The sequence below is a fragment of the Hemicordylus capensis genome, chromosome 9 (assembly GCF_027244095.1).
Source record: "Hemicordylus capensis ecotype Gifberg chromosome 9, rHemCap1.1.pri, whole genome shotgun sequence".
NCBI classification, from domain to species: domain Eukaryota; kingdom Metazoa; phylum Chordata; class Lepidosauria; order Squamata; family Cordylidae; genus Hemicordylus; species Hemicordylus capensis.
The window spans coordinates 1,077,836-1,104,406 of NC_069665.1; the positions used below are offsets into that span (position 1 = coordinate 1,077,836).

The 26,571-nt window shown below is 51.4% G+C and overlaps 1 protein-coding gene across 8 annotated transcripts in view; it reads right to left on the reverse strand.

Moving 5' to 3' along the window:
* Positions 1 to 26,571, reverse strand: part of HYDIN (HYDIN axonemal central pair apparatus protein) — a 156,822-nt gene that overhangs the window by 119,874 nt on the left and 10,377 nt on the right. For all 8 annotated transcript variants that reach the window (XR_008311281.1, XR_008311282.1, XR_008311283.1 and 5 more), the window contains exons 6-14: positions 25,927 to 26,126; positions 21,697 to 21,821; positions 19,170 to 19,371; positions 17,154 to 17,337; positions 11,789 to 11,888; positions 8,698 to 8,816; positions 6,566 to 6,789; positions 5,157 to 5,224; positions 1,523 to 1,758 (exon numbers count right to left, since the gene is read on the reverse strand). Coding sequence is in view for 5 of the 8 variants with exons in the window: in XM_053271217.1 (XP_053127192.1) it covers positions 1,523 to 1,758; positions 5,157 to 5,224; positions 6,566 to 6,789; positions 8,698 to 8,816; positions 11,789 to 11,888; positions 17,154 to 17,337; positions 19,170 to 19,371; positions 21,697 to 21,821; positions 25,927 to 26,126 (1,458 nt within the window). In the remaining 3 variants the exon portion in view is untranslated. The remainder of the gene's footprint in view (positions 1 to 1,522; positions 1,759 to 5,156; positions 5,225 to 6,565; positions 6,790 to 8,697; positions 8,817 to 11,788; positions 11,889 to 17,153; positions 17,338 to 19,169; positions 19,372 to 21,696; positions 21,822 to 25,926; positions 26,127 to 26,571) is intronic.

Consider the following 26,571-nt stretch of genomic DNA (forward strand, 5'->3'; position numbering starts at 1 on the left):
ATATCCTTCTTAAGATTCGGTGACCAAAGCTGTACACAGTACTCCAGATGTGGCCACACCATAGATTTGTATAAAGGCATTAAAATAGCATTTTTCTCCGCCCTATCTGGAGATGCCAGGAAGGGAACTTGGAACCTTCTGCATGCAAGCATGTAGGTGCTCTTCCCAGAGCAGCCCCATCCCCTCAGGGGAATATCTTACAGTGTCCACACATGTAGTTTCCCATTCAAATGCAAACCAGGGCAGACCCTGCTTAGCAAAGGGGACAATTCATGCTTGCTACCACAAGACCTAATCCTGACTGGAGAAGACAGACATATACAAGGAATATACAAGATGACAAGCAGTCCTGGGATGCTGAGGGATGAGAGAGAGAGAAAGCAAACGGAACATTACTTTTAAAAGAATAAGAACTGCAGTGAAAGAACTGCAGATGAAGACAGGCCCTTACCGTCGTCAAACCGCTGGAGTCCAGTAGTGACCCCAAATGACCCAGGCAAGATGTCTCACCTGCTAATGCTAGTGCATGAATTCTCATCCGTAGAAGTGTCGCAATTTGAAGACCGAGTCTGCTACCCCAAGAAAAATCCCAAGATGCCCTTGATGCGAGGAAGTGGGTCTGTATCGCTCAGCATTGTTTTGTCCTTGCAAGCTTATGAAGGCCTCTGATGCTGCAAAGCCTGGAGCAGGCCCACCGTAGCAGCCACGTGGACTGCCGAGTAGGGCAGCACAGCTGAGACAGGGCAGAGAAAGGGAGGCCAGCTCAGCTTGGGGCTGGGAGCTTTCCCTTGGGACTAAGCTCAGGAACTGCACCATTTGAGGCCTCGCAGCCCTGAAGCATGTTCATAGCCAGCATGCTAGAGAGCGTGTTGCAGGGAACGTGGCAGATTCTGATGGGATCCCCTAGTTCCTTCAGGATTTCCATGGAAATCCACCCCTAGGGTCCCCGGCAGGGGCAGAACATTCTTCAAAAATTCAGGGGGCAGTTTTGCCCACACCTGGCCCAGATGCCAGACACATGTGCAGAATGTGATGGCGGGAGGAGAGGGCATAAGAATTTTAGGATGGGAGGAAAAGAGGAATTTAATACAGATGGCAAGGTTGGCTGGATGGAGAGAAACGACAGGAGAGAAATCTTCAGAGAGCAGGTGGTGGCAGCTTAGAACAGCAGCAAGCAGAGCTTGGGCTATTTTAATAGTTGTGGCAGGAGAGAGGGACAGATCTGGGGGGTGCTGAAAAGGAAACAGGAACTGGCAGCCACTTGGATGCAGGGGCAGACATCTTTTTATTCTGGGACACTAGCCACCAGCTTCTCCGCGTTCTTCCATTCTGAGAAAGGCGGATGCTCCTTCTGCCACTTTGATTGATTGACAGGCCAGTGGGTGATGCAGCCACCCAGTCAGTGCCTTGTTGCTGCCTTGGGGAGCATCCCTATCACAATCTAACTCTGGCATCAGTCAGTCCTGTATTCCTGGGTTCCAGCTGCTTCCCAGGAGAAATGGTGGCTTCTGGGGCCCAGTACCTGGATGTCCATGAGTCCCTGTGAACGGACAATGCCATGGTTGGGGGTGATGGTGAACTCCTTGGGCTTTGCACCTCCAAAGCTCGCCTTCCTCCAGCTCGCCCTTGAAATGTCACCAACTTGGATTTTACTCCTGACACTGGGCACTCCGTGGCCATCTCCTGGGACACGAAGGTTGAAGGTCATGGGCACCAAAGACGTGTTGCTGAGGCAGCAGGACAGGGTGTGAGAAAAACCTGCAAAAGAGCATGGGATTGCAATGGAGCTCCTGCAAAGAGCAGGAAGAGACCCAAGAGGCCATCCAGCCCACCCCATCCCAGCAACAAAGGCCTGCCAGCTTGTTCATTCAGGCACAGAGGTGTGTGCATACTGAGCACTCAGTCCAAGAATTATGCACCAAGAAGTGCTCGCTTAGCACATAGATTCAGCAGTGGGGCTGGGGGTAAAGGTGCTCTTGAGGAACTCCTACGAGTATTGCATGATGGGAAGGCAACCCCCTCACCCCTCAAGCCAACTTGCCTGTCTGAGCTAGACAACAAATAACTCCTTAGCCCAAACATGGCAATTGGTTAGGCTCCACACACCCCTGGCGGGGGATTCCATAGATGTGTCCAATTTCTAGTCTAATGGCTTAGCCTCCTGGGCTTCCTAGAATACAGCATCACATAATATCCAGTAGAAAATAAAACACATGCAAAAACGGTGCCTGGGTTGGCAGCAGGGTCAGGGCTAGTGGCGGCTCTCCTTAAATTGTGGTGGATGTTCTGAAAAAGGCAACCAGGAAACAGGGACAAGCCCAACAGGAACACTCCACTTATTCTGCAGTCTGATACAGCCTCACTGTACATGTGAGATTGATTGATTTGTTTACAGTATTCAGCCATTCAGTCGATTTTTATCCTGCCTTTAGGCACAATGCCTCACAAAGCAACTTACAAAAGAATAAAACAGACAAACCACAATTATGTTAAAATGTCCAGCTAATCATACTAAATCACAGAATAATAAAAGTGGAGTCAGATCTAACATAACCCAGACAAAATCAGCTGAAAGCCTCAGCAAGAGCAACATTTCCACCCCTTCCTTGAATGAGGCCAGGGACCTGACCTGGCAGATCTCTCCAGGAAGGGCCTTCCATGGCTGTAGGGCCACCACCAAGAAGCCTCCTGTCCAGTCACTGCTCCAGGCAGTCCTGGATGAGCAGGATTGCCTTCATCCCTTCCAATCCGGCTCTCAACCTGTTCAAGAGGGAAACTACCTTGGCCGCCCTGATGGATGACCTCTGCCAAGAAACTGACAAGGTGTGTGTGACCCTGCTGATTCTCCTGGGCCTCCCAGTGGCTTTCAGTGCCATCAACCACAACAATACCTTTCTGGGTTGCTTCTTCAGGTTTGGACTCAGGCATACTGTATTTCAGTGGTTCCAGGCCCACCTGAAGGGCCATACCTAGAAGGTGGTGCTGGATTTGGACTGGATTTAAAATAGCGTAACATAGGAAGCTGCCATATATGTTGCTAACATGGCAAAGAGGCATCTTTTAACGTGGTGATTCTCTTTTATTTAGCAGGGGGAGAGTAACTGGCCCTATCCACCCCCAACACAGCACCCCTCCAGTGACTGTTGCTGGTGTCTACCTTATGTTTCTTTTAGATGGTGAGCCCTTTGGGGACAGGGATCCATCTTATTTATTTGGTTTTTTTGTGTGTAAACTACCCTGAGCCATTTTTGAAAGGGTGATATAGAAATTGAATGAAATAATAATAATAATAATAATAATAATAATAATAATAATAATAATAATAATAATAATATACTGAGTCAGACCACTGGTCTATCTAGCTCAGTATTGTCTTCACAGACTCGCAGCAGCTTCTCCAAGGTTGCAGGCAGGAGTCTCTCCAGGCCCTCTCTTGGAGATGCTGCCAGGGAGGGGACTTAGAACCTCAGATGTTCTTCCCATAGCACCCCTATCCCAAGGGGAATATCTTCCAGTGCTCATTCACACATGTAGTCTCCCATTCAAATGCAACCAGGCAGACCCTGCTTAGCTAAGGAAACAACAAGCCATGCTTGCTACTGCAGGACCAGCTCTCCTCTCTGTCAGGTGGCCAGGCATTCCCTTTAATGCTTTCTAGATGGGTGGGGTCACTTTTAAATAAAGGAGCAATTGACCTTTTTAATTGTAATCCACCTGCGACCAGTTTAAAGGGCATGAAGCCATTCCCTATGCATTGATTTCATACCATTTTCTCTTTTCAGTGAAAGCTGTTTGGCTTTTCATTTTAATTTGTTCATCAAAAACAAAGAGGAGAGAGGCAAAATGAAAATGTGCAGGAGAAGCAATGAGTCCCCTTAAATGTTATGAGAACAGAGTGGAACCGGGCACGTTGGCAGTGAGCACTGTCTTCAGTCAAGCCACTATTGATTTCCCATTTAAACAGCAGATCATCTCTGCAAAAGTCCTTTAGTGAGGCTGAGACAGAGGAGGTGGGACTGACATTGTAATGGAAATGTCCTGAATAAACCAGCCAGGATGATGGAGGTGAAGGTGAGTTTGCAGCTGAGAAAGGAGGGAAGCGTTCTGAGCCCTCAGAGAGAGCCAGGAAGAGCATCAGAGGAGGCCTGTCAGGGCAGACAGAAGGTCCACCTCATGTCATGCCCTGTTTCTGACTGCAGCCAGCCAGAGGCTTCTGGGAAGCCCATGAGCAGAGAGTCAACCGCCCTTCTCTGCCACATGTTGTCCCCCTTGTCCAATATTCAGAGGTATAGGGCCTTGGAATTGGGAGGTTTCACTGCGCTATTATCGTAAAAACCTCTTGATAGATCTCTCCTCCTGCCTACAACATGTAGCAGTCTAATCTCTTGTTAAAGCCATCTAGGTCATCAGCACCTTCTTGTGACTGTGTAAGTTCTGCATTAGGTCTGGTCCTAGTTGTCAGCAATAATAATAATAATGATACACCCAGATATGACCTTTTTAAGAAACTAGTCTTCCCCCCACCCACCCCCTTACCTTGCTCCCCTCTCCTCTTTCAAACCTTTCAAAAATCCAAAACACCAAACCCTCCCTGAAGGAAAACGAGCTTTGCTTTCACAGCAACACTCTCTGCCACCAGCCTTAGCCCTCACCCTCGTCCCATTCTACTCCTGGCAGTTGCCTCTGCATCCCACATGCCCTCTGAGTCATCTGGGCATGCTCAGAGGAAACAGATTCCTCAGTACCAGTAGAGGACAGGCAGGCAGGCAGCAAATGAGGCCCCTCAGGACTGGCTGGCCATTGCCGAAAGGGCTGGACAGGCTCTTGGCTGGATCCAGCCAGGCACTTTGTGAGGCGGGGGGTCCCCCCCCACTTGGGTCCTCCTCAGATGTTGCTAGACTGCCGTTTCCATCATCTCTACCACAATGGCTGAAGGCCACAAATAAAAATTCACACTCTCAAGCTGAAGGCGGCATCTGGAGCTCTTCTACTGGCATAAACTTTATTTTAAAGTTTATTTTAATAATTTGTTTTATACTGTTTTTATCATGTTTTATGTATTTTAACCTGTGATTTTAATGTTGGGATTTGTGTACCGCCTAGAGATTTACATATCAGGTGGTATAAAACTATGATGAATGAATGAATGAACTTACCAAAGGAGACATCTCCAAAATTGAGGGATGGGACATTGAAATGAAATGTTGGTCCAATAACATAGCCCCTGGAAGAATGAGGGGGGCGGGGAGAAAAAAGAGAAGCATCTTCATTTGCAAAATAAGTGAAGAAAAGATTTAACAACAGGACGGGGGTGGGGCTTGGAGGTAGAGGTAGGGGTAGTTGGAGGTAGCTTGGAGCTTGGTAGCTTGGAGGTAGAGGTGGGGGCAGTTCATCAGGATCTCTATGGCCTAAGACACCCACCTCCTCCTTGAAATGTGCTCCTCAGGGTACCTGCCGGAGAGGGCAAGTGTGGGCCCAGTTCAGCGGACCAGAAGCAGACATCTGGGGGCAGGGGCAAGACGAGGGAAGGACTCCCATGGGGAACTCCTTATCCCTCACTCGCAGGGCACGGGCTCAGGCAGGAGAGGGCGGCAGCCCACACTGGGCTACCCAGCCGTGGCCCTTGCTTCAGCTGGCCGAGTGGATGGGCCTGGGCCAAGCCCCTCCTCTGCTCCCTCTTTAGAAGGCTAGTGGTGGTGCAGGCAAAAGAGGGGAAAGGACCAGGCTGGCTCCCTGCAGCAGCAGAAGGGGAGGGATGGGCAAGTGCCTGCACCCGTCTTCAGAGACCACAGCCAGGTCCATCTGTGAGGCAGCAGCACCGGGCAGGGATGACGTATCGGGGTACCCTGACCGCAGCAACCTCGGTTCGAATCCGAGTCACGGCACCACTGAAGTATCGGGGTACCCCGACCCCAATAGGGGAGGTTCGTTCCTGGGCTGATTATTGGGCTCCATCCACCCAGGAACGAACCTCCCCTGGGGCACCCCGATACTTCAGAGACTCCCTGTGGAGTGGGGAGAACGGCCCCATCCTATCCCAAAGAAAGGCAAGCTGCAGCTGCATCCCTATCACAATCTAACTCTGGCATCCCTGCGGCTGCATCCAGTCTAGAACAAAAACCTGCTTAGGGGCCCTTTGGTGTGGGGTGACACCCCCCCCCCGCGGGGAGGAAGACTCATGGGAAGAATCTGGCCTTGTATTCCTATAGCAACCAAAGTGGCCTTTCAAGCTCATCAGAGTGCAAAGGGGAAGGCGGTGGGGGTGTCCCAAGGTGCAGCAGCGCTGGGGGCTTCCAGACAGAGTCTCCAGATGCTGCTGCCACGCCTCCACCTTCCTGGGGTTTGTTTCTTGAGCCCACCAGAGTCGGTGTGTCTGGATGTGGGGCAGGGGGTGGGGATGTATCTGCAAATGTGGGGGGGGTTGGAAAAAAATTATAGATAGATAGATAGATAGATAGATAGATAGATAGATAGATAGATAGATAGATAGATAGATAGGTTTTTCTGCCCAACAGTGCTGCAGATCTACATCACGCTCGCTGCTGGTGTCCTTTCTCCAGCTTACCTAACCACTAAGCTCACAGGCTGGGGAGCGCCATTCACATTGAATCTGAACTCTTCGAAAAACTGTCCCAGGATGGTGGAGCTGAAGGTGATCTGAATGGCCTGGTGGCCACCTGGCTCAATGATGCCTTCGTTGGGATGAAAGGTGAAGCAGGAGCCCAGGGCTGTCGTTGGCCACGTCAGGTTGAAGAGGGCATCAATCGCTCCTTTGTTAGACAGGACAGCCTGCCACAGAGAAGAGGCACAGGTGAGAACAGGGAGCAGCAATCCCTGTCATCACAGAGACACCACTGATCTGCGTTCTCTGGCTAAATCTGCTGATACGGCTTGACCAGAGAGGAAGGAAATAGTTCCAATCAAAACAGCATGTGTGGAATAGCTTTGTTAAGTGGACACACTTGGATGTCACGTTCCACCGCAGCAGAAAAGAACAGCGCACTTTGTATTCCTCCTCAAGGGTTTAACCTTGCAGAGTGCTTTGAGAATCTGCACTCCTCCCCTCTGAGCACCAGAAGAGGAGAGCCACGCAGCGGCTGCACCAGGGAGAAGGTGAGATGCTTCTTGGTGCTGCTGACTACAGGCCCAACTAGCTGTGGCTCTAATCACGTCACTGGCCCTGGCGTGCTTGCAGGGGGGGGCAGGGGGAGGAGAGATCCAGATCAGGGGGGCAGGGGGAGGAGAGATCCAGATCACAACCACGGTGGGAGGATGGGGGGCTTGAATCCTACCTCCCCGACACCTTCCTGATACAAACCCACCACCCAAACCTGCTGTTTCCCTGAAAAAGAGACTTCACATTTAGTTACACAAACTGGTCTTGTTTGTTTGGTAAAGAAAACAAAAAATTGTTGCAGGGAGAAGCAATCAGCCAGCAACATTTAACGATGCAGGGAGTGCAAAAGTTTTTCACTGGAGACACTTCAGTGCCTCCTTTCTTGACACTCTAGTTGCTTTCAGAAATGTCCAACATGATGCATCACCTCATTTGCTACCTTTTTCAGTAGCATTTTCATTTTTGCTAATATCTGGAGTTACAAAAAAGGAGCAAGTAATTATGAAACTCCTTTGTTCTGGTTCTCTTGCATAAACTCTGGATCCTTTCAGAGTTGGGGTGATTCTGCATGGGCAACACAGTGGGGATTTGGTTGCAGTGGGATCGGTTCCCCCCAGCAATCCATCAGCAATCTCTGCACTTGGGAAAGTGTGTGCCACTTTCTTGCTAGAGAGACAACTGTACAGAAGGCAGTTCTTGTGCAGATGTCACCTATCGGACAGGGTTGGTGACATGATGAGGGATGAGTGAAGAAGCAGCCCCTACTTCTGCCCCACGCCAGGCATGCACCATTCTTTGAAGCACTCTGACATCGTCAAAGCTTCTGATTTAGCCTTTTCTAAAAGATTTAGCCTTTTCTCCCATTAATTCCTCTGTACGGAATGAGAGTTTCAGGCAAGGGCAAAAGCAAGGGGCAGGCAGAGGAAAAGGGATGTCCCATTTTACGAAAGACACTACAACAAACTTCATTTTCTGTCTCTTGATCCAGGGAAGGCTGTATCAGCTCAGCTTCTTGGTTTTTTAGCTGGGCTTTGGCCATTGTGGCCAAGGATAATGGCTGTTGTTGTTGTTGTTCAACCCAGGGGTGGATTAAGCTTTTTGCCACCCATAGGCAAAAAGACTTTTGCCGCCCTTTTACCTTTTTTAAAAAAGGTACAAAAAAGAGGCCTTTTTAAAAAAAAGGTACAAGGGAGGACTTTCTCCTTGCCTACTCCACTGTTGCTGCAGCTGCTGCTGTCCACAGAAAGGAGTGGTAAAATTTGAGGAGGGGCAAAATTTGCTGCCCCTCAAATTTTGCTGCCATTTGCAAATGCCTGCTCTGCCTCCTCATTAACCCACCACTGGCTCAACTGCATCCAGGCAGGCGGGGAACCCCTATCCCCTGCCACAGCAGAGAGCGCAGGGAAGCTGGAGCTCCAGGGTGGGCTTGGCTGGCAAACCCACTGGAGGGCCTGGGGTGGGGGGCATCACCTTCTCTGATCCTAGCCCACCTCATAAAGCTGAGGATACAACAAGCTAACCCCAGTGAGCCTTTTGGAGGAAGGCAGGTCACGCATGATGGAATTAAAAACCATAGTCACCTCATAACTGTGGACTGATCCCACAAAAATCTTCCCAATGTCCAGCTGGTCAAAGTTGAAGATTAACTTGGGACCCATGGCCTCTCCTTTGATGCGCAGAGGGAGTCTGTTCTCGCGGCCTGTGAAGATAAGAGCCCCCTTTGGACACAAACTCAGAGACAGTGGCTAGAAGGGCTAGAGCATGAAAAGTAGACCTTTCCCTGAACTTCAGGACTGTTTCACAAGTTACCTTTCGAAACTGAAAGTTGATCTGGTGGTAGCAAGCATGAATTGCCCCCTTTGCTAAGCAGGGTCTGCCCTGGTTGGCATTTGAATGGATGACTATTAGTTATTTGTTTATTTTTATTTCTCTCTGTAAACCGCTTTGGGAACTTTTGTTGAAAAGCGGTATATAAATATTTGTAGTAGTAGTGACTACATGTGAGTGCTGTCTGCTCTCAAGATTTGATAGGTCTCTAGCTCAGTGGCAGAACATCTGCTTTGCATGCAGAAGGTCCCAGGTGTGTTGGTTTGTTTTATTAGACTTATCAACCACTTAATAAAATCTCTCTAGGTAGCTTACATATTCAAAAAAATCTACAAATTTACAAATTCAAAAAAATCTAAACAACCAATTAAAATAAAAACTAAAACAGTGTCAAACAATTAAAGCAATATACAGAAAAAATTAACTAAAAGCCTGAAGAAACTGTAGGGGAAGAATGGCAGTTCAGTCCCAAAACAGCAAAGCAAAACCAGTTTGGTGAGAAAGCAGCAAAGCAAGAGGTCTGGAGACAGTTCTTTAGTAGTGAAGAACTGCAAGGATTTAGCAACAGCATTTAGCAATAGCATTTACATTTATATACCGCTCTATAGCCGGAGCTCTCTAAGTGGTTTACAATGATTTTAGCATATTGCCCCCAACATTCTGGGTACTCATTTTACTGACCTTGGAAGGATGGAAGGCTGAGTCAACCTTGAGCCCCTGGTCAGGATCGAACTTGTAACCTTCTGGTTACAGGGTGGCAGTTTTTACCACTGCGCCACCAGGGGCTCCATTTATTTAAAGAAATGGTTACAAATGAATGTGAAAAAGTCTGCAGCTTAATTTCAGCTGTAGCTCATGGCTGAAGAGAGAGACCAAAACAAACAGCCATCTCTGGAGAGACAAAATGGAGACTCACACTGGAAGAGCAAAGAGGGGAGGAGTCCAGCACTTTTATCCATGATCCCCCGCAAAACCCCAGTGGTCACTATGAGACATTGCAGTGGAGAGGTGATGCTGCCAGGGTCCTAGCTCCAACAGAAACAGGTGTGTCTTGAGGGCTTTCTTAAAGGCAGCCAGAGATGGGGAGTCTCTTATTCTGACAGGGAGCTTTTTACAAAGTCATGGGGCAGCAACAGAGATGGCCCCATTCTGAATCGCCACCAGACAAGCCATTGGCAACCGCAACCGGACCATAGGTGGCAAGATTCATGACAAAGGAGGTGTTTTCTTAGATATACTGGGCCCAAGTCGTTAAGGACTTTTTAGGTAATAACCAGCGCTTCGTATTTTGCCCAGAAACATATCAGAAGCCAGTGAAGTTCTTTGAGAATAGGAGCAACATGGTTTCTTTGGATTGCCCTGGAGACCAACCTGGCTGCGGCATTCTGATTTTGTCCTGGGCCGCGAGGCAATGCAAGACCCTGGAGTGCTCCAAGGAAGCCAGAGGATCCAACAGCATCCCAGCTCCAGCTGAGCCCTTTTGAGTCTCCTCACAGCCCTGGCTACCTCTCTCCAAGGCCCATTCTAATAGTGCCAGGGTTCTCAGCCTTGGGTCCGCAGATGCCATTGGATAACAACTTCCATCCACTTCCATGGTTGTGAATTCTATCTATCTATCTATCTATCTATCTATCTATCTATCTATCTATCTATCTATCTATCATAGTTATATACCACCTGATCTCTCTCTCTCTCGGCGGAGTCCAACAACATCTGGGGGCCCAATGATGAGTATTCGCACTGCAATGGGAATCCACAGTTTCCTTTACGTCTGAGCTCAGCCAATATGCTGATAAAAGAGTTTTAGGTTTAGAGAGCCACCCAAGGGCTAAAATTCTTGTTAGTACTCCTCACCCATGGAAGCCAAAGCAGGTGCAGTTTGCCAGCAATCTGACAGTTCACCAGTCTGAGTGTGGACAGTAAAGTTCAGGTGTTGGGCTGATTTGTTCATCAGCAGGAAGAGCTTCCGCTATAACTGAATAACTTCTGTCTCATAAGCACAGCATCCTGCTCTACTAGTAGTGGAAGGTGGGAGATAAAATCTGGTGGGCTCTCCAGAGAAGAATCACACCCTCTGGGCTTTAGATGAGCCGGGATGCTTCATAGAAGCAAAACTCCCACTGTGCCAGTGGACAGTTTAATTTGTAGTCTGGGTGGCATCTGCATTTGTTGAAAACTGCAAAGCTTTAGCCTATTGGCTCCAAATACCACAACTGTTCTTTTTGATTGACTTAGAACTACATGGGGTATGCTTGGCAACAACCACACGTAGTAATTACCACAGATTTGTACGCACACACTGCAGTTGTGCCTGGCAGCTGGAATAGCTGGCTGGCCCTGCTCTGCTCCTAGACAAGAGTGCTCCTCTGACACTTTCCTCCAAAGATTCCATGTCACGGGGTGTCTGGGATCCTGAGGAGAGCTTTGGCCAGGAAGCAACATGGGCAGTCAGGACAGATGCCAAGCGTATCCTCAACTCAGGGCTTCTCAGACGTGGGCCCCCAGATGTGGTTGGCCTACAACTCCCACCAGGAGCCATTGTGGCTGGGGATGGTGGGAGTTGCAGGCCAACAATATCTGGAGGCCCACGTCTGAGAAGCCCTGCGAGATGCAACCATCTTCTCCAAGTGCCCACCCGTAGTTACTGGGAAGTGCCTGAGAGAGCTTCCCTCTCAGCAAAGGGCAACCAAACACTCAGGCACCGTCTCCTCTTGCTGAGCAGAGCAAATGACGTCCCCCTCAGCCAGCGCTGCTGCCCAGGATGCCAGGCTCACTAGAATATGAGCCCAAGACAGGAAGTCTGGAAAGGGCAGCAGCAGCATGCGCACAGTGGGAATGGCATACCTGAGATGTCACAGTACACGGTGTGGTGATAAACCCCAGCTTCTTGCGGCCTGAAGATCACGCTGATTTCAGTTGTGGAATTGGGCCAAACATCTCCCTGCTGCAGGTGAAGGGAAGAAATGCAGGGCTGGTTAGGAAAGGGAGGGCCGTGAGCTTGACAGCCGGTCTTCTGTAAGCGAGTCACGGCCTGCTTGGTGGCTCAGAGGACGCAGTTCTGGAATCGCTGCTCCTCTCCTCTCCTACAGCTGCCTGTAGAAATCCTGCCTGTGTTGCCACAGACACTCAAGGGAAGGTACAGAACCACCTCACCACCACCCCGCCCCTTTCCCCCGCAACCCCGGAAGTATGGGTGAATCTATGAGAGAAACTCAGGAGAATGTTAAGAAGAGCCTAGAACAGGGACTCCAACCTTGAGCCCCCAGATGTTTTGGGACTAGAACACCCACTGTATGGCTGGAGGTCATTGCAACTGGGGATGATGGGAGTTGTAGTCCAACAACATCTGGAGAGCCAAGCAGGGGAACTCCTGCTCCGTGGGTTCATCCAAGAGTGAGTTCTCTGGGCAATTTATTTGGCATGACATATTTTTGTGAGTGTATAAAAGATGCAAAACGTATCCTTGGAGACTGCGACATTTTGCAAGGGAACCTGTGTCTTGGGCAGGAGGATCCAGATGTCTGGGCAGGCTACCCAGGGGGGTGGGGGGGCTTGACTTCTGCCACAACTAGGCCTCTACACAGTCTGTTGCCTGTTTGGCTCATTCCTGCTGCCTCCCAGTTCCCAGGATGACCCCAGGTTGAGGAGGAGGAGGAGGAGGAGGAGGAGGAGGAGGAGGAGGAGGAGGAGACCCCAGCCTCGCTGGATGAGACCGCTGTCCATCTAGTGTGCATGTGCAGCAGCCGCCCGCAGCACCTGCTGGCCTCCAGCATCCAGGACTCAAGAGGCATCATGCTCCGAAATGTCTACCTGGCCTCTCCCAGGGAGCCTGGCAGAGATACACCCAAGCGGGACCACGCCAGGAGCCCCCACTCCACCCATCTCTGCCTCGCCTCCCGAGAGCCCATTCCAAGCCCGCCAGAGTCGCCAGCATCTTGAGCCGCACAGCCCACCCTGAATGCTGCTCTGGGCCCATTCATCAGTGGGCTGACAAGTGCAATACATCTCTAGTTAACGAGAAAGAGAATGAAATAATGTATAAGCAAAAACAAGAATATGCAGAAGAGGAAGAATGTTAAAAGGAGCTTGCCCTGATGAATATGCATTTGCTAAGTACGGTGTTCTAGATGGTTGGCTTTAGCTGACGGGGGATTTCAGGAACTCCAAGCCCAGCACTTTCCCAACAGAATTACAAGGGACTGGATGGGCCGACCCCACCACCGAGATGTGTAAGAAGCGCAATACATCACGGCAGCCCCGACACAGAGGGCTGGATGCAGATCTAGGGAAGGGGCGTGAGGCCAAGAGGCAACTTTGAGCAATGGGTGGGAGGGGGGCACGGCAAGCAGGCCAGGGTTAGCACACACACTGCTGGCCCCATGTGGCATTCCTCCTCTTTAGCAAAGGCAGGAGGAGGGCTGGCTGTGGTGTGGAGCTTAGCTTGATGGAGAAATGGTTCCTGAAGTTATTTGGGTGACACCTCTGAAGTCTACAAAGCAGCCCAGCTGTGCAGGTGCAAGGGTTCCTATCTGGCCATTTTGGGGCAGGCAGAACAGCTGCCTCTTGCTCAGGCCTGCTGCTAGTCCAGCCACCATGGAAGCCTTTCCTTGCATGGCCTTTCAGAAGCACAGTGCAGTGCACCACCTGCCAGCGTCCAGCACGCCTGCCCTTTGAACTTGGGAGCAGCAGCAGCAGCCATCAAAAAGGGGATTGGCTGAGCCTCCAAGTGGGCTGTGGGTGTCACCACATCTGACTCTGAGGAACACCTCCCTGCTGAAGCACCCCTTGCTATCCGGACAGGCTTCAGTCACCTGTCCCTTGATGTGGGGAAGCATATTAAGGCGACTTTAGCAACCATTTCCTCCTCCAGAGCTTTTGATGCACCAATAGGCACCTCTTTTCTGCTGCTTAAAGTGGGTTATCGTTATAGTTCATAGTCAGGCCACCGAATGGTGCAGCGGGGAAATGGCTTGACCACCAAGCCAGAAGTTGCCGGTTTGAATCCCCACTGGTGTGTTTCCCAGAATATTGGGCAGCAGCAATATAGGAAGATGCTGAAAGGTGTCATCTCACACTGTGTGGGAGATGGCAATGGCCAACCCCTCCTGTATTCTACCAAAGACAACCACAGGGCTCTGCGGTCGCCAGGAGTCGACACTGACTCAATGGCACCCTTTACCTTTATAGTTCATAGACCCAAAACCAGAGTGAACCAACTGACCAACCTTCCTCCCTCCCTCCCTCCCTCCCTTCCTTCCTTTCATTATCAATAGGCTAGATATTTAATTGCCAAAAGGTCCGGCCCCTGCATGTGCAGGGGAAGAATGACTCTGGCTTTTTTAGGCGGGTTTCAGGGTGCAACTCCCACTAGGATACCCGTAAGTATGTCCATGTCAGTCTCTCGTCACCACCTGCCACAATCTGAAAATCTGTTTTCAGAAGTCAAATGTTTGCCAGACCCGCACGAGTCAGAGGAGGCAGCAGGCTCACGGGTGAGGAACGCCAGGGCAAAAGCGTCCCGTCAAGGACAGAGCCGTGGCAGCCTATACACCTCTCCTTCCACCGCTTTTGGTTTCCATTTCCAAGGAGTCAGCTTGCACATGTTCACAATGTGACTTGCTGCTAATGGCACAGGATGCTGCAAATGGAAGGAAAGCTATTCTGCAGTCCAAAGCAAGAGCTCTGTCCTCTGATGGCCACCTGGGCTTCCCCCACAGCTCTTTCCGCTGACATATCATGCCTTCTTTGCAAAGCTAAATCAAGCTAAATTTGAGATGCACTCAGAAAGTCAGAGTTGCATAACCATTCCCCCATGGGCTTGGAAAACTGCTCAAACTGTTTGGAATCCTCCCACCCCCACCCCGCTCCAAACAAGTTGTGCCTGTGTTTCTTCAGTTGGTTTCCTTCATTATCCTTAACCCTGTATTTGTGAGGATCTGTGCCTCTCGTGACTTCTTGCAAGCAGAGTAGACCTGGCCAGAGCTTGGATTTCCAATGCAGAAACGACTGTCTTCATGAAGACTGCTTCCTTGTGGGGTCACTCCGACATGCCTGCATGTCCCCAGACGCAGTCACTGGATCAGGAGCTGCAGAGGCTGGACTCAGATGTTGCCTAAAGGGCTCTTCTGAATTCCTGGTTCTTCAGCATCTCACTCTGATTTGCCTGCTTAGCAAAGCTTCCTGTACTCTGTTTTGTGAACTGGTCTTGCATGGACCCTTCAAGACAGATAAGCCTAACTTAGGCTGACACAACTTAGGCTGTACAACTCCTGGTCTGCAAAGGCCACAGATCTTTGCATCCTGACACAGAGTTACTCATTCAGTCTTTTAATGATGTTCATGGACGAACTGATAAGCTCGTCCAGTCGAGCGGCTTAAGGAAGCATGCCTCCATCAACCACTCCCTCCACTTGCCTTTCTGCTTACAAGATGAGCAGAGCCTAGATTGGTACCAACAGAACAGAGAGTGAGAGACGGTCAACTAAGGAACTGATGGGGAAAGAAGTGGTGGTGAGGAACTCAAGAAGAGGCTGTATCAAGTGTGTTGACCGCACAAAGGCCGTGTGCTTCCTCCTCCTCCTCCTCCTCCTCCCCCCCCCTTAGCAGCCAAGCTCCATGTCCCCTTCTTCCTCTAGCTGGGCAGGTAAGGAGGAAGCAGCAGGGAACTGCACAGAACAAAGAATGGGGAATCTGTCCAGCAGGCTCCTCTGGAATCAAAAGTGGAAGTTCTGCTTGCAGTACCTGCAGGAAACCAGTCCTTGTGCCGCTTCAAATCACTGTGAGCAATTCCAGAGAGTCACTTACTGCAGGGCTCTTGTCAATGCACCCAGTGTAGTGGGGAACCTCTCACAGGAGTGGCCAGTGTGAATATGCACACTAACTCACGGTTGCCAGGATCAAGCCCACCCCACCCCCCACCCCCACTTGAAAGCAAGACACACCACCCTGCCCTATCCAGAGATCTGCTTCCCATTCCATCCAGATTACGGTAGGCTGTACACAGAGAACAGAAAGGGAACCTCCAGAGGAGGAGGAGGAGGAGGAGGAAGAAGAAGAGGAGGAGGAGGAGGAGGAGGAGGAGGAGGAGGAGGAGGAGCTCCTCTCTTATAGCAGGGTGCGCTTTCTACAGCCTTTGACAGCTGGCATGGCTTGAACCGGGAACCTCGTGGTCGAGGGCTGAGAGAACCTAGTCTAGTAATTCACCTAGGACTGTGTGTGCTCAGCCCTCTTCAGGCTGCCCAACATCTGCCCCAGTAGCGGCTTGTCCTAACAGGCCAGAGGGACGCCAAAGGAGGCAGCGGAGGTTGTTCCTCCTGCCCTGCCTAAGAGCTGTGCTGCCTGCCCTGCAGGCTGGCCATTCTTCAGGTCAAGCTGCATGATTAACCTGCACAGCGCTACTGAACAAATGGCCAGCCTGCAGGCAGTGCAGGAGAGAGAGGAGCAACCCCAGTTGCCTCCTTCAGCACCCCCCAGCTCATTAGGACAAGCCACTCCTGATCTGCCCCCGTGGCTGGCAACAGTGTGACACCTCTGCTTGGCCTGGCTGGCCCACAGAACTGCCCTTGCCTGCTTTTCCACACAGCAGACCCTCCTGCCTGCTCCAGGCCCCAGCTCCCAATGGCAGGGTGGGGAGACAGATGCCAAGGCTGTTTGCTGGCAGGGGCACTGCCCATGGCCCAAGCCTGGCCCTCATTCCTGGTGAGAAGGGGTGGCACCCCCCCTCCAGGGGCGTAACTACCATTAGGCAAGGGGAGGCGGCTGTCTGGGGGCCCCCACGCTACACCCCTGCCCCCCTCCCTCCCTCCCGCTGGAGACTCATCAAAGCCTCTTTCCAAAGAACTGCGTCGGGAAGCTGGGGAGGCTTCCACTTGCAGAGGCTTCTTCTGATCAACCCATACCTGGCGCCTACACAAAGCAAGTGTGGCGGAGGGTAGCAAAGGCCACCAGGTCCAAGTGAAGACACAGACCTTGCCACTGCCCCCTCCCTCCCTCTCCTCCGAGGGCAGCATGCTGGGCACCACCACAGGCATCACGCTTGCTGCCTGGGCCGTGGGCCCCTCTAGACAAGTCACGCTGGAGCAAGGAAGGAAAGGACTCCCTTACAAAACATGGGGGAAGATGCAAGAGCAGCACTTCAGGCTACATAACAGAAACAGGATGGACCAGTATGGTGAACGTCCCCAGGCCCTCCCCTGGCACTGCTTCTTACCAGCGGCTCAATGGTGAAGATGTTGTTGTCGAAGAGCATGGCGTCTTCGTGCACCCTGGCCTGGCGGTTCTGGAAGGTGCGGGTGACAATGGAGAGGCGCTCCTGGAAAGCAGGATTCAGGCTGCATTCCTCCAGAAACTGATCAAGGATTCCCTCTTCTTCCGCCTGCAAGGCATGGCACAGCCTGGAACCGCAGGGAGAGAGAAATGGGATGGGTTGCGGTTGAGCAGTTTGTGTCCCGGGGAGGATACTGGCTGCAAGCAGGGGAAAGGGAGCCCCAGCAGAAGGAGGAGAGAGCCAAGATGGCCGGACTGGGGCGGGAGCCGGCCTCTGCTTGCAGGGCAAACAGCCAGTTTCCCATGGCCTGGCATGAGGGCACGCCAAGCCCCCTCCCTCCTCCAGGCTCCAAGAACAGCCTGGTGTGGCGATCTGCCTTGGGAGGATCATTTGCAGCAGCCTTTGAATCCAGCAAGGCCCCGGGCCACCCCTCTCACCAGGCCCCTCTCATTCCCTCAGCTAACCTCTCCTCCTGGCCATGTGGATCATGCATAATAATGGGTTTTGCAAGAGCACAATCCGGGTACATTTACACATCCTTGCCGCCACGAGGAAGCCAGGGGTTGCTAGAGCCCCAGAACAGGCCAGGTGAAGCAGGCCCCAGGTCCAAGACATATGCTGCTGTGATTCCCTCCGCAGGCCTCCTCGGTGTGCAAGCCGGCCAAATCCTCTGCCATGATTCCGGTGACGTTAGCCACCGCTGCTTTTCCTCAGGTGAAGGTGGTGGACGAGGTATGCTTTGCAGTGCCAGTCCTGGGTGCGCTTTGGCCAGACCAAGAGGCCAGAGGGGGCAGTGAGAAACTGCAGCATCTGTACCCCCTGCAAAGGGTCCAGAAGCCCCACTCCCTTGGATGGTGGTGCTCTGCCCCTCCCTCCCTCCTAGCCCTCCAAAGAGCACAATTAAAGGTGTGCCGTTTTAGCAGCCTCGCTGACAGGGGCATAGCAAGGTTGAAGTGGGCCCTGGACAAGACGCGGAGATGGGCCCCGGGGGGCCTCCCTGCCATCTTCTTCCCCCCCGCCCCACATCTTTGCTGTGGAAGAACTCTGTGAACATGGGGAAGACCCAAACATTCTCCACATGCCCTTCCTTGAGCTCCTGTGCAAATCGTAGCACACACTCCCCACACTTGGGTCAGGAGCCCGCAGCTTGCCAGGGAGGTGGGAGGGGAGAACCAAGAGTGAGCTGCTTCCCAGCCAGTGGGACCCCCTCCCTCATGGGCCCAGGGGCCGCTGTCCCGTTATAGTGATGCCCCGGCTGTGCACAGAAATGTCTTTGAAAAGTCCCTCTGAATTATTTCCCTCCTCAGTGCTTTCAGCATGAAGAATGATTCCCTGATGACTTCACAAGAGGTCAAGAGCAGGAATATGTCTGGATCTCTTGCCAGGTGAGCCACACTTTTGCCACCTTTTGGGCCGGGCTCTTCTCCAGAGAGTATTAATTTTCATGACAAGAGACGAGTGTCCAGAAAAGAAGACAGTCTTTGTACCAGGCCCGTAAAGTCACCTTCCTATGCAGGGCAGGGCTGAGCCCTCCCTGATGTGTGACCCCCACTACCCAGATCTGATGCAGCCCCCTGGCCACAGCGGGGTGGTGGGCTGCATGAGGCTTGGGCAGGGGTCTTGGTGTCCCCAGGCTCCCCTGAGGGGCTGGCCGTAGGAGGAGTGGGCCCTGGCCCTTCCTGGGCCCTGGGGGGCTCTCGCTGGGGCCAGAGGTCCCCGTTAGGACTTGCTCTTCTCCTCTTCCTCAGGATCTCTGCCTAGGTGGGTCCTGGCAGCATTGTGGGGCAGAGCCATGGGCCTGGCTGTGCAGTTCCCCTTGATGCAGCACAGCTCTTTCCCATGGCAGACCTCCCCAGGCAGTGCAGCCAGCTCCAGGCACCACCCCCTTCTGCTCGGTCCCCATGGAGAGCTTTGCCCAAGAGCAGGCATGGCAGACATCCACATCGCCTTCAGACTCACGTGTGTTTCTTCTGCTCCTCCTCTCCTTGTGTTGCAAAAGTCTTCCACTGGAAATGGGCAATGATCTCACTCCGGTTGTGAATAACCACCGACCTCTGGTTGGCTAAAGTGATATACGTCTTTTCAACTGTCAAGGAGTTCTTGTCCAGCCTCACGTTGACATCTGCAGCCGCTCCATATAAGCTGACATGAATATCCTCTCCTGGGAGAGACAGCAAAGGAGGGAAATGATGACGGGGAGGCAAGCGGAGATAGGGATCACTTTTCTAAGAAGAGCAGCATTGTGACCATCAGCTTTGCAGAATGTGAGTGCTTTGCACAGCCCCAAGCGCAGGAACCTGCCTCTGACAAATCACTCTGAAGACCAAAGCTGGGGGTGGAAGCAAAACAGAGCCCTCTATATATTCCAGCCGGGGCCTGAGCTTTGCTTGCAAAAGGGGTTTCAGTTGTAAAAGCTACTATTCTGGGTGGCTAGGAATTACCTGATTCCCTGAGGCTAGTTTCTCTCTCTCACTCTGCTCAGTCCCTGGTTCCAATCCGTTCCTACTGTATTCACCCAAATACAAGGGGACTCTGGATTTAAGAAGAGCCCCTTAAAAATAGAGGTTAAATACAAATTATGTCTATATTTACCCCAACGGAGGAGGACTCTGAATTTAAGATGATCCCCTGATTTCTAACGTCAAAGAACTTGGGAAAAACCTAGTCTTGGTGTCTAGTTTGGCCATATCACACATGTTTTCCAGATTACGAGCTTTGTAGTGGTTTAAAGCCACAAGTAAAGGGGTTGTTCAATGCTTCGTGGCAGGCTGGTGGCTGTACATATTGCTGTCCACTGCAATGTGGTTTCCAGGCGGGGGGTGTCCATATTTTCCTTGAGCCGCATTATCGGCCCCCTCCTCCTGCTCCATTTTGGGCCAATATGGGGTTGCAGAGGGGGCAGGGGGATGATGCGATGACCTTTTAAAAAAAAATTCTGGGCTGCCTTGTGCAAAGCCGTCAGGAGAGGAAAATGCCATTCCAAAACAAAAATTTAATTGTAGCATTGCACCTTTGCGCAAGCGCTCCAGCAAAAGAAACAAAAACCAAAAATGGCAGAGAGGGTGGCGGTGGCAGAGTCAAGGCAGCTGTCCCCCTTGCTTAGACCCCGAAAAGCGATGAGCACAGCAAGCCCAGGCAGAGCCTCTGGGAGCCCACTTGCAAAGCACCACCACTGCCACCCTTGCTTGCAGCGAGCTCAGAAGAGCCACCACCTGACCCTTTCCTTGAGCCCTGGGGAGGCAGGAGGGGGGAGCACTCCAGAGGGCAGCGAGGAGAGGTGGCTGCCCACCCACCTGCTGCTCCCCCTTTGCACAATGAAAAATCAGGTGGGGGGGGAATAAAAGATAAAATAGACAGATAAAAATAAAATCGAAGCAGGAAGGGGCAATATGGACAGATACACACACGCTGAATGAATTGTCCTCACCACACCACTTACACCACGCAAACATCATTGCAACCCTCCTACAACGGAAAAATGCTGCTACTTTCCTGCAACACAGAGGCAACATTGTTCCGCTGCAGCGCAACATTAAAAGCCGAAAGAGGGCATCAGAAATATGGACGGCACCTGACTGACAGTGATGTTGGAATGCAGGGAGTACGGAAGCCCACTTAGCGGACACGTTGAGAAACTATTGGAGCATGTAATCTGGAAAGCGCCACACAGAATATTATTCTCCTCGTTCTGAGAATTTCATCTTGCAGGAGAGATTTCTTCTCTCCAGAGTTTGTGGAAACTGAACACTCACACTTGTAGAGGCTCATCCCAGCAAGCTGGCAAGGGGGCACCACACCAGGCTCAGCTGCCTCTGGTTACCAGCAGCCCGGCTGTGCCTTTTCCTCCCACCCCCACCCCACCCCCACGTTAACGAGAGCTGCCTGCAGGCTGGCTATTTGTCAGGTGGAATCACACGGCTGGAGCCATGCCGCTCTACCTGACAAATGGCCAGCCTGCAGGCAGCGCAGCTCTCGTTAACGCTGGGGCGGGGCAGGATGGGAGAGGGAGGCTGCCGATAATCAGAGGCAGCCTCGTTTGCCCCCGCCCCCTGCTGGCTCATTAGGAGCAGCTGCCACTGACTCACATGCTTATTACAACCAGAGCTGTTTGGCTTGTCCTTTTTGAAAGGCGACATCATTATTACAGCAGCCGACTGATGGCTTCAGAAGAGGTGACTGAGCATTGTTGGTGTGGAAAGTGTGGTGGCCGGGAAAGGGTGAGGAAGTCAGCGAAGCAAAAGGAGGTGTGTTGCTCCGGAGAGCGGCTGTACTAAGGAGGAGCAGAGCCCAGCAAGCACTCCCATCGGGCAGCCTCGCTGAACTTCACGAGGCTTGGAGAAGGCTTTCCAACAAGCAGACACACCCTTTGGAAATGAAGGCAGATGCAAGCAGCAGAGAGGCAACCTTTGGAAACCTTCCTGCCCTTTTCTTCCGCAACAGGAGGGAAGGAGACCTGGGAAAGGGATGCCCGCGAGCCGGCCCTCACCTGTGTCATAGTGCACCACAAGGTCCTTGGCGTGATTGCCAACCTTCTCTGGCTCAAACTCAACTGTGAATTGTGTGGTCTCGCTTATGCCGAGGGTCCCAATGGACGGCTCCACACTGAAAGGTCTGCAACGCAATGGAGAAGTCTGAGCACACCTCGTTCCAGCCCCAGTCAGGCCTGCTTAGGTGCAGGCAAAGCAACCGTGGCACTGCTGGGTGCCCTGAACCAGGGCTGGCTGTGGCAGCAGGGCTCAGGTGCCTTCCTCCCACCACATCACCAAGGCAAGAAACCAGGAACACAGGGAGCTGCCGCCATAGACCGAGTCAGACCCTGGGCCCACCTAGCTCAGGACTGTCTACAAAGACTGGCAGCAACTTCTCCAGAGTTGCAGGCAGGAGTCTCTCTCAGCCCTCTCTTGGAGATGCTGCTGCCAGGCAGGGAACTTGGGACCTTTTGCATGCAAGCAGGAAGGTGCTCTTCCACTGAGCTATTGCCCCCTTTATCCCCTCAGGGGGAATATCTCACAGGGCTCACACATATAGCCTCCCATTCAGATGCAAACCAGGGGACAATGTATTTATTTATTTATTTAACATATTTCTATACTGCCCAAAACTTGTTTCTCTGGGCGGTTTACAATAAAAATCATTTAAAACATTAAATCAATTAATCAATTAAAATCATTTAAACATTACAATCGTTAATATTAAAATCATTTAAAACCAACATTAAAAATTAAAACCATAAACCTAATTAATAGCCTGGGTGAATAAATGTGTCTTCAGTGCTTTTTTAAAAGTTGCCAGAGACAGGGAGGCTGTTATTTCAACAGGGAGCGCATTCCAAAGTCCAGGGGCAGCAATGGAAAAGGCCCGTTCCCAAGTAGCTGCCAAACAAGTTGGCGGCAACCACAGATGAACCCTTCCAGATTATCTTAAGAGGTGGTGGGGCTCATGGTGAAGAAGATGTTCGCCCAGGGCCTAAGCTGTTTAGGGCTTTATAGGTAATAATGAGCACCTTGTATTTTGCCCGGAAACATATCGGCAGCCAGTGTCGTTCTTTCAACCCAGGAGGAATATGATCTCTCCTAGATGACCCAGAGACCAATCTGGCTGCCACATTCTGGACCAACTACAGTTTCCGGACTATGTACAAAGGTAGCCCCACATAAAATGCATTGCAGTAATCCAATCTAGAGGTTACCAGCATATATACCACCGTTTTGAGGTCGTTTATCTCAAGAAATGGGCACAGCTGGCATATCAGCCGAAGCTGATAAAAAGCACCTCTGGCCATGGCCACAACCTAGGACACCAGGGAGAGGTTTGGATCCAGAAGCACCCCCAGACTGTGTACCTGTTCCTTCTGGGGGAGTGTGACCCCATCCAGAACCAGCAGATCAAAATCGTCTCCCGAGTTCCGACCCCGCACAATAAGTACCTCTGTCTTATCTCATTAATTCCTTCATTATCAATACAGCTGTGAATTGAGCGCGTTTCACACCAACGCAATCATATAGTTCTAATCAAGCCACAAGACAGCCTTGTTAACAGCTGCTGGGTCCCAAAGGTCAGCACTCCAGTGCCCTCCTCTCTGCGGTCCAAAAGAGCACCTTAAATTGGGCACAGCCACCCTTCCTCCTTTCTTCTGATTTCAGTCCTGGAAAGCTACTAGTGTCAATTATGTTTTCTACTGATCAGTGGATGCCCGTAGACCTTTACCACCCTCTTCACCTGACAGCCAAATTGTTCTTTAAGTGCCTGACTTGTGACTGATTCCTTGATGCTGGGCATGTTTCATTTTTATAACTGCCTGTCCCATTCTTCCTGTGGCTGATGACCAGAAGCCTTTATTTCACTTGCCTTGACTAATAAACAAGCCTTTCTACAAGCTGAGAGGCATAATTGGGGTTATGCAAGGGTTAGGGTCTTTCAGAAGACAAAGGAAACATTGAGTGCAGTCACTGCAACAGCTCTTATTCAGGGATGGGATTCTCAAGAGCCCTTCCATCCCATGGATGATATTGTCTATCCTGTCCCAGGCAAGGGTCAATGGCCAACCTGAGACCTCTGATGAGACAGGGATCAGGATGGTGGTCAGAGCCCCAAGAGGGATGCAGAGAGTTCTCAGGGGAGCATAGTCAGGTAAAGGAGTCAGGACCTTAGGTAGTCCCAGCAGGCAAGAAAAAGCTGGATACCCAAAAGAGCAGATTTGATGTTGCTCCAGCAAATGTTTGGAGTTGACTAGAGGATTTTATCGCTGCTGCTGCTGCTGCTGCTGCTGCTGCTGCTGCTGCTGCTGCTGCTGCCGCCCAGGTAGCGTGGTCTGGCCCCACCCCTTCCCTGGAAAAGTCTCTGTGGCCCAAAGGGAATTTGCCTGATTTTGTAGGGATTGGCTCCAGCAGCACAGCGTGGTACATCTCTGTTGTGACTGGCAGGTCCTCATGGGACACTTCCGAGTCAGAGGACAAAGGCAAGGCTGAATCCTTGCGTGGTGGCAGAGGTGCTAGACCTGCTTCCCTGGTGCAGGGCGTCCAGTGGGATCACCTGCAGTCTAGTTCGAAGGGTCTTTCCACCCTGTCTCATCCCCTGAACTGTCTGCTTCGCTCCTTAAATGGGGGGTTCTCAATCCAGGGTCATGATATCCCCTCTCTAGAGAGGCCCAGCCAGACTTTAGTAGTTTTTAGTTTCAGAAGGGCTATGAAGACTCTTCCTTCTCTTTCAGAGGCCATTCAGATGTGAACCTGTTGCTTTGAAGCTTTTGTAATTTTGTGACCCCTACACCCCACCCAGCAATCATGAGAAGTGTTGCATTGTCACCAGTGCTGGGTAAGTGCCACGTGGCTCCAGGAAGAGGAGGAAGGAGCTGTCTAGACTGCACACAGTCATGGTCACTTTTGTGCTCTAAAAACTGACAGCTGTCATTACTCCTATCCCGATGCTGAGACGAGACTCAGAGCCCCCCAAATTATTTATTTGCCGCATGTATATACTGTCCCCTATAAAATCTCTGAGCAGTTAGCCATTAAAACCCACCATTAAAACCTAAACTCATACAAAACAAATTAAAATGACCATCAATAAAACTTAAGGCATTAGAAACTAAAAGCCTGACAAAATAGGTGTGTTTTCGAAAGCAGAACCCTCAGACCCTGAGCCCCCCACATGGCTGCCCTCCTTCATCTCTCCATGCCAAGACCAGCAGCAAGCTAGGCAGGCTCAGGCAGGGAAGAGAGAAAGCACCGGACTCCAGATGCCAGAAGATGGGCCCTTCAGGCTTCCACCCCCTTCCAGGCTCAGGAGGGATAGCCTGAGCCTGAAGGCATTTAGGGCCTCGCCCCACCTCTGCTCTCCCATTTCTCCCTTGGAACTGTTGTGGGGCTGCAAGCCACCTTGGCTTGGCATGCCTCCTTCCAGACCTTGTGGGCTCTTGTCCACACAGGAGGGACAGGACAACCACGCAGAGATGTCCTCCACGGTGCAGGCAGGCTGCCACAACACTCCTTGTGGTGGCCTGGGCTGATGCCTCTCTTTAAAGGTCCCCTGCTAACTAACTGGGCAAAGAGGCACCTTTTTAAAGTGGCGATTCTCTCTATTGAGCAGAGGGAGAGCAACTGGCCCTATCCAGCCCCAGCACAGCATCCCTCCAGTGACTGTTGCGGGTGTCTAGCTTATGTTTCTTTTTAGATTGGGAGCCCTTGGAGGACAGGGAGCCATTTTATTGGTTTATCTTTATTTCTCTATGTAAACCGCTTTGGGAACTTTGGTTGAAAAGCAGCATATAAATATTTGCAGTAGTCGGTCTTACTTGCAGACAGCAGCCTGACATGCAGAAATGGGAGCTACAGGGAGGAGGAGGTCTCGCCGGCTCCCTTCCTATATGCCAGGCTTCTGTGAAAGGCACAGGGGCTGGGGCAGGATTCCACTTAGACCGTTTCTCTAAAAACAACAGGCAGAAAACAATTAGTTGCTGGGCAGCCGATAGCCAACAGCTGGCCATTGGCTCCACTGGCCAATAGCCATCATCTCCGCTGGCCACTTTCCTACAGAAGTGGAGGACCTGAATTGCAGCTCCCCCAAGTAAGGTTCTGCAGCCCAGGTCCACAGCCACGTTTGGTCTGCTTGGCTTTAGCCATGGTAATTCTTCTGGAAAATTATCTGGGTTATTACTCCCTTTGAATTCCCTAGCCTCACATCTGCTGGCCTGGACAGAAACACCTCAAGATTTTACCGCTGCGTGGTGATCCGGTAGCGGGCTTCTCGGTTCCCAATGTTCCGAACAAGCACCGTTTTCTGGGTGTTATACTTGACTGGGCAAGTGGAGAAATTCAGCTGGTCTGGGAAGTCCAGAATGCCCCTGGCACCAATGGCTCGGATAGGCACCATAAATTTTTCCCTTTCAGTAATGCAGGTCACTTCATGGATATAATCCTACAGAGAAAGCAGAATGGACGTGGTGAGCAGGCAACTACCTGTCCAGCGTCACTCACACAACAGCAGGTGTCCGCAAGGGGGGTCTTCAAGAGGTGCATAATGGCATGACGTTCCACAAACAATAACTCGGGGGTGGCAAATCCTGACCTCACGGCAACCTTCAGGTCCGTCCGGGCAAAAGGATTCCCCAACTGGGGCTCCCAAAAGGTGCTGGACTGCAATGCGCATCATCCCCTGCCACAGTGGTGGCTAAAGGCCTTTGAGGATGGGGACAGAGGAAGTTGTAGCCCAACAACAGGCAAGGACCCAAGTCTGAGAACCCCTCCTGAGTTAAGGCATAACCACAAATGCAGATGCAGAAAATCCCCCAACAGCCATTTAAAATAAAAAATAAAAAAGAGGAAGCATCTTTGAGAGGGGGCAATTCTGAGGGAAGAGGAGA